Source organism: Rhinolophus sinicus, chromosome 4 (genome assembly GCF_057876585.1).
Source record: "Rhinolophus sinicus isolate RSI-liver-muscle chromosome 4, RSI-T2T, whole genome shotgun sequence".
NCBI classification, from domain to species: domain Eukaryota; kingdom Metazoa; phylum Chordata; class Mammalia; order Chiroptera; family Rhinolophidae; genus Rhinolophus; species Rhinolophus sinicus.
Window position 1 is genome coordinate 41493991 of NC_142504.1, and position 12993 is coordinate 41506983.

Below are 12993 nucleotides of genomic sequence, written 5' to 3' on the forward strand. Positions count from 1 at the left end.
AATGACTATATATTACTCCCATTTTACCAAAGATGCTGAGGCTTACAAAGTATATTTAGAAAGTGTTTTGAGTACTTGAATTCACCAGTGTGAGGCTGTATTTTACAAAATTAAATAATTATTGTGTTGTGCTACTTATTAAGACAGATATAATTATAGTTTCCTACCACTTATTCTTTACTACAGGGTTTTAGAATATGCTCAGTCACTAAAAAGCAAATGGCACTAAAGACCCAGCAACTAAACCCTCAAGGCATTGCCATCTACAGAATGAAATTATAACCAAATTGAAAAATAAGTCACTTATTCTTATTGATAGATTTTGAAGCTCTACAACTAATTTTTTGGCTGTACTTTTACAGGGTGTAGCAATTCTATTTGTAGATTCTAAGCATAAGGCTGTATGATATAATATACTATGACAAAATTATTTTTCATGAGCTACATTTATATTATAATTTTTAAGCTTAAAAAGAAATATTTATGACCAATTTCCTGAGCATGCTACTCTATTCTTCTCTGCTACATTCAACCATAAATTATGATAAATTTTTAAGGCATGATCTTGAACGTATACATTTACACTAAAGAAATCTCATGAATCATCCTTTGGGATTTCCAATTGACTATGTCTTATGATTTATATGAACATACTGACCACATTAGAAATTTAATATCTCTGTGGGATTTTATAAAATCTTTAACAAGTGATGAATTACAGCTTGTGAGTGAAACCAAATCTGTGATTAAGAATCTATTTCTTTATTTTTTTTCTGATAGATTCCATGGGATAAGCATTTAATTATGGTCAGCTATTTTAAAATCCTCATTTTGTAATTTCTAAAATGTCTTTAGTACACTCAAAAAATAGGCTAAACTAATTGAATGATGACTGACTAAAAACTTTTCTTCATCTGCTGCCCTTTATCATATCTATCTAATGTCTTACGGTAGAATCATTCCTGGTGAATTATTAAAGGCGAATGTCTAAGAGTTCAACTACCTCTACCCAGACTTAGTTGAGACTAAGTCATATACTAGATGATGTTCTGCATTCATTCAGTTATGTTTAATCTGTATCATAAATTAATCTCTACAAGAAGAGTAAAACTGGACCAAGAAACTTGTGCGAGAAAAGCTCCACCGTGGGTCCTGAGAGAGCTAGGATGGTATTTAACTTTGACTCCTTGACAACTGCAGGAATTTAGATGCATACCGCTAATTTGTTTTGAGGCTACACCTTCGGAAGGCTTATTCTGGTGAAAGAGAGGGGGAATAGATAGGGAATTAAAGGGAGAAAAGAGGGGAAAATACAAAGAAGGAAAAATGAAAGGAAAGTGAGAGGAAAGGAAGTGAGCAAGGAAAGAAGCGAGGGAATTCATTTTGAAGTATTACTTGGAAATAAGAAACCATATTTTACCAAAATATATCCCTGCTGGATAAATGACAGAAAGGTTCTGTAATTCAGTGCTACTGCTTGTTGAATGTTTGAACTGTGCAGATGCTGACTGCAGCAATTGTTTTTGAAGAGTGAAAGAAGGAAGGGAACAGGATTCGGAAGAGAGTTGGCCCTTAAAATGTGGAGATTTGGAAAGAGTTGAAAATGGTACTTCAATCACTGAATGAAATGCATTTTAATTTAAAGAGATAGTTAATTGTATCTTCAGTAAAGGAGAAAGATTCTGCTTTTTTTTTTTCTTTCAGTACTTTCATTTTAAAATTTCCTTGGCATTTGTAACACAAATATACCTGGTGCTGTGTACACTTACTACTTTTTAGCTGATTTAAAAAAAAAAAAAAATTGAAATACCAACAGTTCATTTCTATCTCAGTTATATTTCTCATAATAATTATTCTCCATCTTTTTCCACACAACTAATTATAGAAAAATCTGTTTCGCGGAGTAAAAAACAGTTTACTCAGTGGTTCATCAGTCAAGAATAATTTTATTGTGCTTTATAGTAAGTGCCATGTTAATGTACCAACAGTATTAGCTGATGAGTTCAGACTGAAAAGTAAATAACAATTCATATGCTATGATCCTGTTTTTAGTTTATCAGTTATAAGCATTTATATGTTTGGATTATGACTTCTCAATTTATAATAGCCATTACTACCTTTTTGTAAGCAAAATATTCTTCAGTTTCATAAGTAAATTGTATGCTCCGGAGGTTCCTATACTGGGAATATTCTCAAATAAATTTTTTACAAAATACCTGGTCAAATGGACAAAGCCTTAGTATATTACTAAATATGGCTAAATTTAAAAATTATTTGTTAATATCATGTTAATCATTATTGATCCTACCAAGATTTTGGAAAGTTCTATTTCATATAACCCATTATTGAAATCAGAATAACGTCCCTTTGTTATTGGTGTTCCGTTCCAATATTCATGTTGTATTCAACTTCTACGCTTCAAATCCCACTTTTTGTGCACCTTATAACTTGTGATAATTGTTGTCCCTTCTTAAATTATTAATAATAATTTGTTAATTTTTCAATACAGGCAATGGATTAGGAATTAGAATTGTGGGTGGTAAAGAAATCCCTGGACATAGCGGAGAAATTGGAGCCTATATTGCCAAGATTCTTCCTGGGGGAAGTGCAGAACAGACAGGGAAACTTATGGAAGGTAAGAAAAAGGTTTCAAAGTAAATTAAAGTAAATGAACTCATATTAAATATTTGTTAATTTAATATACAATTTTTTTCTTCTTTTGCTATCTTGGAAAACCTTTTCTTGTTGTTAATAATGAAATGTTGGTATAGTAATGTAAAATAAGATGTCTACAACTATATTCATTTTATTTTCAATTGCATTGTCCTTTTGGCAGTTGGTTTTCTAAGGGAATATCTTGTTTAAGAAACAGTAATTAGTCAAGATTTTTTACTGACGAGGGCAATATTATTTTGAAAAAAACACTTTAATTATAGGAATCAATGTTTCAAATACCAACAAAAATTATACTGAAATCAGATCCATGAAAACATCAAATTCAGTACATGCTCAAGTCAGACCAAAAAACTGGATGACCCATAGGCCAAATCCATCTGCTGCCTGTTTCCTTAAATGTTGTTTTGTTGGAGCACAGCCAGTATCATTAATTTACATATTGAACATGGAAAAATAGATCGTTTTTCCACACTGGCAGAACTGTATTTACAAAAGAGAGTGTATGATTTACAAAGCCTAAAATATATACTCTGTCCCTTTACAGAAAAAATGAGCTGACTTCTGTGGTAGGTGTTGCATACTTTAGATACTATTCACCTCTTTGCATCATAAGTATTTTAAAATAATGAACTTTGAAATGTATCAAATGGCCCATAAAATTTATATTTGATCAGTTTCTTTCAGTAAAATGTTACAGCCTGATTCTCAAACTGCATAATGATATTTTTTTACATATTAATTAGATGATGCAGTCATTTGCATTTTCCAAACCCTAACATATAGTTTGCAAGTTTTCAGTGATGGTGCTTATAATGAATATTTTTTATCATAAAGTAGTCTCAACCTATCCTCCTATTTTTGCTCTAAATTGAATACATATTTGAAAGTCTTTTCTATCATTTTATAGTTTAATAAAGTGTTGCCTGCTATTGCTTAAAACTTTTAATTATATTAAAATTATTCACTGTCCTTGCCTTTAATTAAATGTATTGGAACCTACAAAAACAGTCGCTGGATATTTTGATAGACTATTAGAATAAACACAAAGTCGAGGAAACAATTATTCCTCACAGTGATCTACTGGAACCAACTGGAACCATCTCACTAAGATATGCTGAGCATAGCTTTTCCCAATTTCATCCTCAGTGCTATCATATCGATAGTTTGAATTAGCCATAGTGAGAGGATTTACAACATGGAAATAGGCAAATACTAAAAATTAGGCCATTTTTGTTTATTGATTTTTTACTAAAAATTAGGCCATAAATTTGGTTGTTGGTTTGCAGGATGCCAGTTTACCAGGATATCACCAAATATGTACCAGAAAGCATATTATTAAAAACATTCTAATGGTGTTCATAAAACAGGGCAAGCTAGAAGAGCTAACCAGATAGCTAAAAGAAAGACTGAACTGTATGAATCAGATATAACAATTATGAGCACATCATTGATTCTGTATGAATTTTCTGACTGTAATCCTATCTTCCCCAATGCTACTCTTTTGGTAACACAGTCTAGTTAAATACAGGAATTGAGACCCATTTTTAAGGATGGAAATGATATGATTGCTTTCATATAGCATACTCCAGGAAAGAAATGAATGTGCTATTTTGTTTTAAAATAAAATTTGCAAAAATATCTGTATATGATATAATTGGACAAAGATACTTGTACAATTTAAATATAAATGTCCGTACCCTTCTTTGTACATATACCATAGTAATTGGCAAATGCTGCAAGTTGGGGTGATTTTAAAGACAATTTCAACAAAGCACACTGTGATGAAGTAATGGTCTTTGCACTTGGTAGCTTATGTGGCCATTTTTAAATTCATAAATTTAAATTAAAAACAGGTATAATACAAACTCATTCAAGAAGGAAAATTGAAGTGAACATACATTTGTGATTTTACAAATTCAAGACTTCCACTAAAGTCCTCATCTTTTTTGGAAGTAGTAGTTTTGTAGTCTATTTAATTGGTTTAAGTGGGAAATGGTTTAAAAACTATGTACATATGATTTAAGATTTTGTTTTTATTAATATTATTAATATTTCTGAAGTTTTGCCAAGGTGCCAAGCCAGGAGTTTCTATGAGTATAGATTCTCTGATTAGAGTCCAATTCTTGAATAATCCACACATGTAATTTGTGATTAATGATTTCCAGCTTCGCTTTGTTTACTCTTGCATAGTTCTTTAATAGTTCTTTATATAGTTCTTTAATAAAACACTTGATAGTGTTTCTATTAGGCTCACGATGTGACCTTTGTTGTTGATATTTAGATCCTGTTTTTGAAACATTAAGGATTTTTAGGAGTACCTTTGACATATAATAAATCATTTACTTTCTCCCATTCATAAGGCTATACCTATATTCTATGCAAACAGGCTGGAATGATAAAGGTTCATTATTTTTATGTCCAAAGATGAAATGACTAGAAGGCCAAATGTCTAGTCACAAGCACTCTCTGTGTTTAGACCAGTGCATTTCCAGGATATATGTATGTAATAAATACTATATGTATAGTTTTATATAAATAGCTTTTTATATATCATGTATAATCTCTGTTTTGCCTGTAATTATGTGTTTCAGTTTTATATGATATCCTCAGGGCCATCAGCCTCAACTCCTAATAGATTATCAAAAAATTTCAAAGTGGTAGGTTGGTTGAAGCACAGCTCTGATTTTCGTGCATGATGTGAGGCATTTCTATAATATCAATTTATGTCACTGGAGTTTCTTTTTTCATTTTTTTTTTTGCCTATTGATTTTTTAAAAATGTATTTATTAAAGGTGATAAAGGTCATTAATTTTCCACAGTTTGAGGTTAATTGTTTTCCAAGAAAAAAATATATATACAGTATATGAATAGATAGACAGACAGACAGACAGACAGACAGACAGACAGACAGACAGATAGCTAGATAGACAGATAGATAAATTGACAGATAGATAGATTAATTATGTTTATATTCATGTGATTTAATTTCTCCATCAGTATAATGAATTCCAGGTAGACATAGGAATTGATTTGATCTCAGAATTCCGAGTATATCTTTCTACATTTTTTAATACAAAAGTATATACACTGAGCCTTTATGATTCAAAATTGTCTTCCAGCTGATTTAAAACATGAATGACAATTGATTGATTCTTAGACTCTACTTTTTTTCCACTCCAAATTAGGAAGCTATTGTTTAGAAACAGTTTAACTGAGTCTACTCTTTTATCTAAGTTTGGTCACTTCTATAATAGGCTTTTCAGACTTATCATTATCTGACATGTTAACACTCTTGAAGTACTCAATGGCATAGACTCTCGTGTTGATTTGGGGGAAAGCAAGAGTATTTCCAATTTCCTCTAGTTTTTAATTCTCTAAAGTATGCATATAAAACATTTTAACCAATCACATAGGTTTTTTTAATGATCATAAGCGAAGTGCTATTCTGAAAGTACTCACTTATGTAACTAACATTAGATGGAGGAGAGAAAAAAAATCCAAGTATGCTTTTTAAGTCATTGCTCTGGTTATTTTTTGAAAGAAGATTTTTATCCTTCTTTATTTTTTTATTATTTTTTATTTATTTTTATTCTAACCTCTTTTTGAAAAATCTTTCTGAACAAGGCTGTCTTGTTAAATAATGTAGGAAAATTTTGTGTTTCAGAATACTGCAAATTAGTAATAATTAGTATTACAAAAATCATGGGCTACACTCAAGAAATTAGGTTTAAAACATTTCTAATATGACCTTGTGTGCCATCACCTAAAATAAAAAATACAGTTAGAGAGTGTTCATTGATCAAAATTCCCTGAATCAATCTTTTAATATGACAGTAATCTACAATGATTTTTTTTAAAGAGTTTAGGCAATCAGGTTCTTTAGGGATCCTATTCTTCCAAAATCTTAACATTTATTTCCCAGGAACACTTAGTAGACTTTCTTAAACAAATACCAGACAAAGAATAATCTTAGCCTACCTATTGTTTTTTTCTTTTAATGCGTAAGATTGGTCTTTGTTCAGTTAAGAAAATTAAGGCAAAATATCTGGAGAATTAAACTACGAATCTAATTAAGTTTCTAAAGTGCCATTTCTTGGTATTTGCTTTAAGATTAAAAGTGTAACAATTTTAGATGAACAGTGTCAGGGCTTTGAAATGTTCATCAATATTGGGGTTTTAAATGGTGTCTAATATTTTCTCATTTTAATCTTTGATATTGTTACTTCACTTTGAAATAGTTTGAGCATCTAGAAGTACACTCAAATATATGGACTTTGTATGTATATTTATAACTTGACACTTGCATTTTACATATTCATCCTTAGACAAATGATTATAAACCTTATTTATATTATATCAAAACAAAGTTAAATATACCAAACACTTTAACTAATGGCCTCAAAAATTAGATGCTTCCTCTGTAATAAACTTACTTTTCTCTAGACTCTTTTACCTGGTGAAACTTATTGAATATCATTACAATCTTAGGAAGTTTTGAATTTATGACATGTTTTAAAAATTATACTTTCTTTAAAAATAACACTTTATATATCCTAAGGTCAAAGATCCAACCATCTCCAAAACTGGGGAGTCTATCATACAATTCTCAGTATCTCATGACAAGCACAGGCTTTATTTTTAATCTGACAAAGACCAGATTCAGTTATTCCTTGTGTTTCATACCACATTGTGCATATATTCATTGTATCCTTTAATACTGAATTATTTTTTTCTGCATACTCAGTGCCCAGCACAATGCCTACTAAAACAAAGTTGTGAGCAATATATGTAGAAATGAATGATAAAAAATCCCTTTTCAGGTACAAAATCTGGGTACTTTTTAAGATGTCGCTCCTCGTAGAGTTATGTGATGCAAATAAAAGGATACATGTAGTCACCCTCTATATTTTTAAAGAACCATATACACTTAAGGCAGCATTGATATTTGGCAATAAAACTTTTGATTATCTTTTCAGAAAAGATATACAAAATAGAAACTATTTCTTCTGGGCTCATGAATTTTCATAAATGTACTCAGGTGTTTTTTTGTTTTGTTTGTTTTTTCCCTTGGTTTTTTCTTTGGTTGGAATTTTTAAATTCAGGTCTCTAGAGTGGAGGTAGAGAATCAGATTGTTACTGATAGAAAAAAAAAAAAAAAAAAAAACCTTCAATGTAGAATATGCGGCACCACTTCCCTGTACAGTGGTAAGAAAGGAATTTTTCTGAGTCTTTTTTCTCGGGCCAGAATCTCCCCCTTGTGTTTGCTCTGAAGTTGATAGAGGGTGAAGGGCACAAAAAAGAGGAGTCTTAAAGTACAAATTAAAATCTCAACTCAAAATAGCAAGTATTGTGTGGAAGTGTTTGCTGCCTGACACATCTGTTTCTGATTTATTTGCACTTAAATGGTGAGTGTAGTTTTCTCTCTCAAATTTTTACTGAAACAACTCAGTGGCTGATTTCCTTGTTACATGGTCAGCACAGAAGTCAGGGTTTGATGTTTGCTAATTCATTAAAAGTGGATGAGATTTTCCTTGGTCTGAGCTCCCCCCCAGTCAGGAAAATTCCCTAGCAAGATTCACACAGCTTATTCACACTTTTCACCTCCTCATGTATTGAGATGTCCCGCTCAACATCCCACCCACATCTTCAGTCCAACTTCCCTGATGGGCGTGGGCGAGGGGAGCTTCTTCACGTTTGTGTTTTGATGTATGCAATTTAACATTTCACCCAGTGTTGACCTGTAATTTTCATTACAAATGTCAAGTGTACAACAAAACTGTAGAGAAAAATACAGCAAACAGCCATTTACCGACCATTCTATTGTAAGTCTTCACATTTTGCGTATTTGTTTCAGATTTTTAGGAGAAATAGGTACCTATAAACCAATTAAAACCTCCACTAATCACCTCTCATCTCCCAAACCTCTCTTAGCGCCCCAGTATAAAGCACCAGACTTAATTTGAGGTTATTCTTTCACTTGCTTTTCTTTACAATTTTATGTATATATTCATAAATGACATAAGGATTCATTTTGCTTGTTTATTAAATTTTATATAAACGATATACCGTACATGTAGTTTTGCCAAATTTTTAGTTATGTAAAGTTTGAGGTTTATCCAAGTGATATATGTAGCTCTAGTTCATTGAACAAGAACACTATTTACAATGGTTTCTTCAACCATATGTAGTTGATTCTTCCAAATTGCTCTCCAAAGTGTTATTTTTACATTTATCAGTAGTAAATTAGTGTTCTTGTTTCTCTACATACTTGTTCCTCTTTGTCTACATTTCCTTTTTCAAATGTAAGTGGGATGGTATCCCATTGTTTTCATTTACCTTCCTTTCAACAATGTTGAATATGATAGTATTTTATTAATCTTGTTATCGCTTGGGTTTTCTCATCTGTGATTTGCCTGTTCTTTTGCTTATTCTTCAGTTGTATTGTGTATTTTAAATAGAATATAGAGTCTTTATATATTGTGGCTATAATTATTGTCAAATATGTAGGCTTGTATTTTTAGTTTCTGTGTTTTTATTTTTTTTACAGAAGTTGACACTTTAATACAGTCAAATTTATCATTTTGTTTCTATTAAGTTTTATAAAAGTTCTATATTGTTTAGGAAGTTCTGTTTATCCTGTAGTCTTAAAAATATGAGTCTATATTTTCTTCTACAAATTGTAAAATCTTTCTCTTCATACAATGGCCTTAGAGACATAGAATTAAGGTGTTTTTAATCTATTGTGGTTTGAGAACAAATTTTAGTTTTTTTTTCCCTCCTCAATGTAGATAATTAGTTGCCTGTGCACCATTAATTGGTTAGTGTATCATTATTCACATTGATCCAAAATGGCCCATCAATCTTATATTGATTTTTTTATACATTTGTGTCTGTTTTATAAGTTCTTTGTTCTAGACTACTGGTCTATTTATCTATCCCTATATCAATGTCACACTATTTTAATTATCTCTTCATATTAAGTTCTGACATACGGTAGGTGAATCTACCATATTGCTCTTCATCAAAATTCTCTTGGGACAATGCTTTACCATTGATTATGCATACACATTCCAAAATCAACTTATCAGTTTCCACGAAAAACTGTTGAAGTTTGATAGTGATTATAATTAAGGTATAGATTAATTTTGGGGGGAAAAAGTATCTTTTTTTGAAGACATGACTGATTGAGTCATGTCTATTTGAGTCTTCAATGGGTTCATAATGCCTGACCTTTTGTTTAACCTAAAGATTTAATCAGTGTATTCTGAATCAATACAAAAAAAGTTAGAACATTTACAAAATAAACACATAGCAATTGTTAAACTTACTATTAGATTAGTGCAAAGTAATTGTGGTTTTTGCAATTATTTTTAGCCTTTTAAACAGCAATTGCTTTTGCACTAACCTAATAAGTTTATATCATTTTACATCAACTTATAATAATATTACATCTCCAGAAAAGACAAAGTAGAAAATATAAATAAAATAAAGTTTTGTTGAGGAAATATAATGAACCAAATTGAATACTTTACGTGTATTTTATTGGTTCTAAGCTTTATTCAATCACTGGATTTCTTGAATTTATTCTCCAAATTATTTTTTTCCTGGTATTGTATGTCATAATATCATAATTGTGAAATACATTACCGGCATGATACTTTAAAAAAAATTAATTTTATAAGAGAGTTAGAAACCATAAAAACTAAATATATTTTAGCCAATGAACCAAAAACAACTGTTTGTTTATATTGATAGATTGTCCAACTGGAAGTTAATAAGATATTTTGAGGATAACTTGTATCTATGTTATTGTTAGGTTGGTGCAAAAGTAATTGCAGTTTTTGCAATTATTTTTAACCTTTTAAACTGCAATTACTTTTGCACCAACCTAATATTCTTCATAATTAAATAAATTTGGAAAATTTCTGGAAAGCTGTTTGGTGCTAAGATAGGAGTATAGTGTTCAGATCTGGATATATCTTCAAGAACCTTCTTAATGAATCAGTTGGAAAATAGATGAGGAGAGCAAAAGGTTAAAGCCAGTTCTATCCGATGCTTGCTTATACATTTAGCCAGAGTATATGGAAAGTTAGCTTCTCCCAGGCTGTTAGGCCTGTAAAGCAATGAGTTCATCTTTGTTTGTCCATATGCTCTTCTGTGAGGAAATATGCCTGTGTCATAAATTCTAATTCATGGATATTTTTAAATTTGTTGTGTCGATGTAGGTAATATTAGTCAAGATAGCTAGCGCTTCTTAAAGATGAACTGACAGGCTTTCTGTCAAGAAAACACTGTTGGATTTATGACTGAAGATCTGGGCTTGGAGTGAAGGTGAGGTTAGCTGTTTTTGGAACGGTGGTTTTGATTTTAGAAGTTGGCCTCTGGAACTCCCTGTCCTGAAGAAGTCTATGGTAGCAGAGCTATTTCCCAGGAGTATTATTAGAAGACTCACTCCTGTGTAACTTAAGGGAGAATGTTCCTAGGCAAGAAAGTCTCTATTTCTGCTTATGCTTTTTTGGCATATGTTACAGATGGCATGGCAGTGATCAAGGTTGGCGATCAAGAAACATACCACACAGATGAGTGAGCCTCCTTGTTCTTGTTCCAGGGGCATTACCAGGTATGGATGGTAATTAGCATGAGCTTTCTCAAGATTCCCACCAGCTAGTGTGTCAGGTACACGTCACACAAGATCATGTTTTATGTCGATACAGATTTTCTAATAAAGATTTAGGGAACTATCTCCTAGAAAGAAAAATATGAAATTTGGATACCTGCGCTGGTAGGTTATATTATTTGTAGGATGCAGTGATCATATTTACCTTGTCAGGATATCAGTGATTAGCTATATTGCCAAGACAAAGTAAGATGTTTCTCTTCTTTATCAATTTATTTTTAAATTTATGAGGAGAAAATTCCATTTGAATCATAATTTTTCTAATAGGGACATCAGAAAACTAAGTAATTGCCCTATTTTATACATTTTTAGTATGTATAAAACTCCAAATTCTAATTTGATTGCTTTTATCAACAAGGGTGATATACCTTGAAATGTTTATGTATGCTCAAGTGATACTGTTTCTGGACTTAAATTTCTGGATTTATCTAATCAATAAGCCATAGAACAGGCTACATTTTGTAAGTGTGTGAACTTGGAGCGCTTTTTCTTGAAGCAAGGATGCTAAACTCTCTATTTAATATCCACGCCAAATCTTCAATCTGCCAATGCCTTAGCATTTCTCATATAGAGAGAAAATGTTTTTACAGTCAGACACATCAAAATTTCAATTCATATCTGGTCCTTACTGCCTGCATAAGTAGTTTGACTTTTGGTACCTAGGCATTCTCCAGAAATTGTGATAATAGTCTGCAAAATTGTTACCAGATTTAGAAAGAATATTTCAGAAACATATAATACAGTGTTTGGCATAGTGTTTCACGTAAATGCTGAAGGAGCTGTGCTTACCTTTGCTGTAGAGATCTTTGATGGTAAGAAGAAAATTGGCATGCTAAGCTTGAATTCTGTGCCCCATGTATCTGTACATGCTTGGATAATTGTCCGTAGTCAGGCCTGAGTTCTGAACTGCAGGCACATAGACTACTACTAGTGAAAAAGCCCCAAACTTGGAATCAGAAGACTGGATTAATGCAATTTTCATGACTTTAGGCAAGTTACTTATATTCTCAGTCTCCTTTGATCTCATCTGTAATTAAGAGATTTCAACCTACTTCACCTATCTCACAGAGTTAACAGTGAGTGTGAAAGGAGCTGATGTATTTTGTATGCTTAGTTAACTATAAAGCACTCGGTTAGCTGTAGAAGCTACTTTGTTAAGGATAGATATTTTCACAGACAACTGAACTGATCTTACAAAATTCAGGCTTTCTGTAAGGGAGTATTGAACTGGTAGAGGTGTCTGCTATAATAGTATATTACTTTAAATATCAGACCTGAATAAATAAAACAATATATATTGTAATGCTTGAAGCAATTAAGCCATTTCTCATGTATCTACAAGGTGTGATGAAAAGATACAGTGAATGTTTGAACAGAAAAATATTATTACAGTAAAAGACACATTGCCATTTCTCCCCTTCAAAATACTCCCCCTTGCTTGGAATACACTATCCCATCATTCTTACCACTTTCTGAAGCTGTTCTAGAAGTCCTCTTTCATGAGTGTCTTTACTTCATCCTGCATCATGACAACTCTCTATGTCACACATCACTTCTGGTATGGCAATTTCCGTCAAATAAAAACATTACGGTGTGTCCTCATCCACCTTATTCACCGAATTTGGCACCGTGCAACTTCT

The 12993-nt window shown here is 31.7% G+C and overlaps 1 protein-coding gene across 8 annotated transcripts in view; it reads left to right on the forward strand.

Moving 5' to 3' along the window:
- Positions 1 to 12993, forward strand: part of PCLO (piccolo presynaptic cytomatrix protein) — a 378475-nt gene that overhangs the window by 254200 nt on the left and 111282 nt on the right. For 7 of the 8 annotated variants that reach the window (XM_088797783.1, XM_088797785.1, XM_088797786.1 and 4 more), the window contains one exon: positions 2510 to 2635. In XM_088797783.1, coding sequence (XP_088653909.1) covers positions 2510 to 2635 — 126 coding nt within the window. Of the gene's footprint in view, positions 1 to 2509; positions 2636 to 11207; positions 11297 to 12993 lie in introns of all 8 variants that reach the window. The other variant, XM_088797790.1, reaches the window with a different exon arrangement.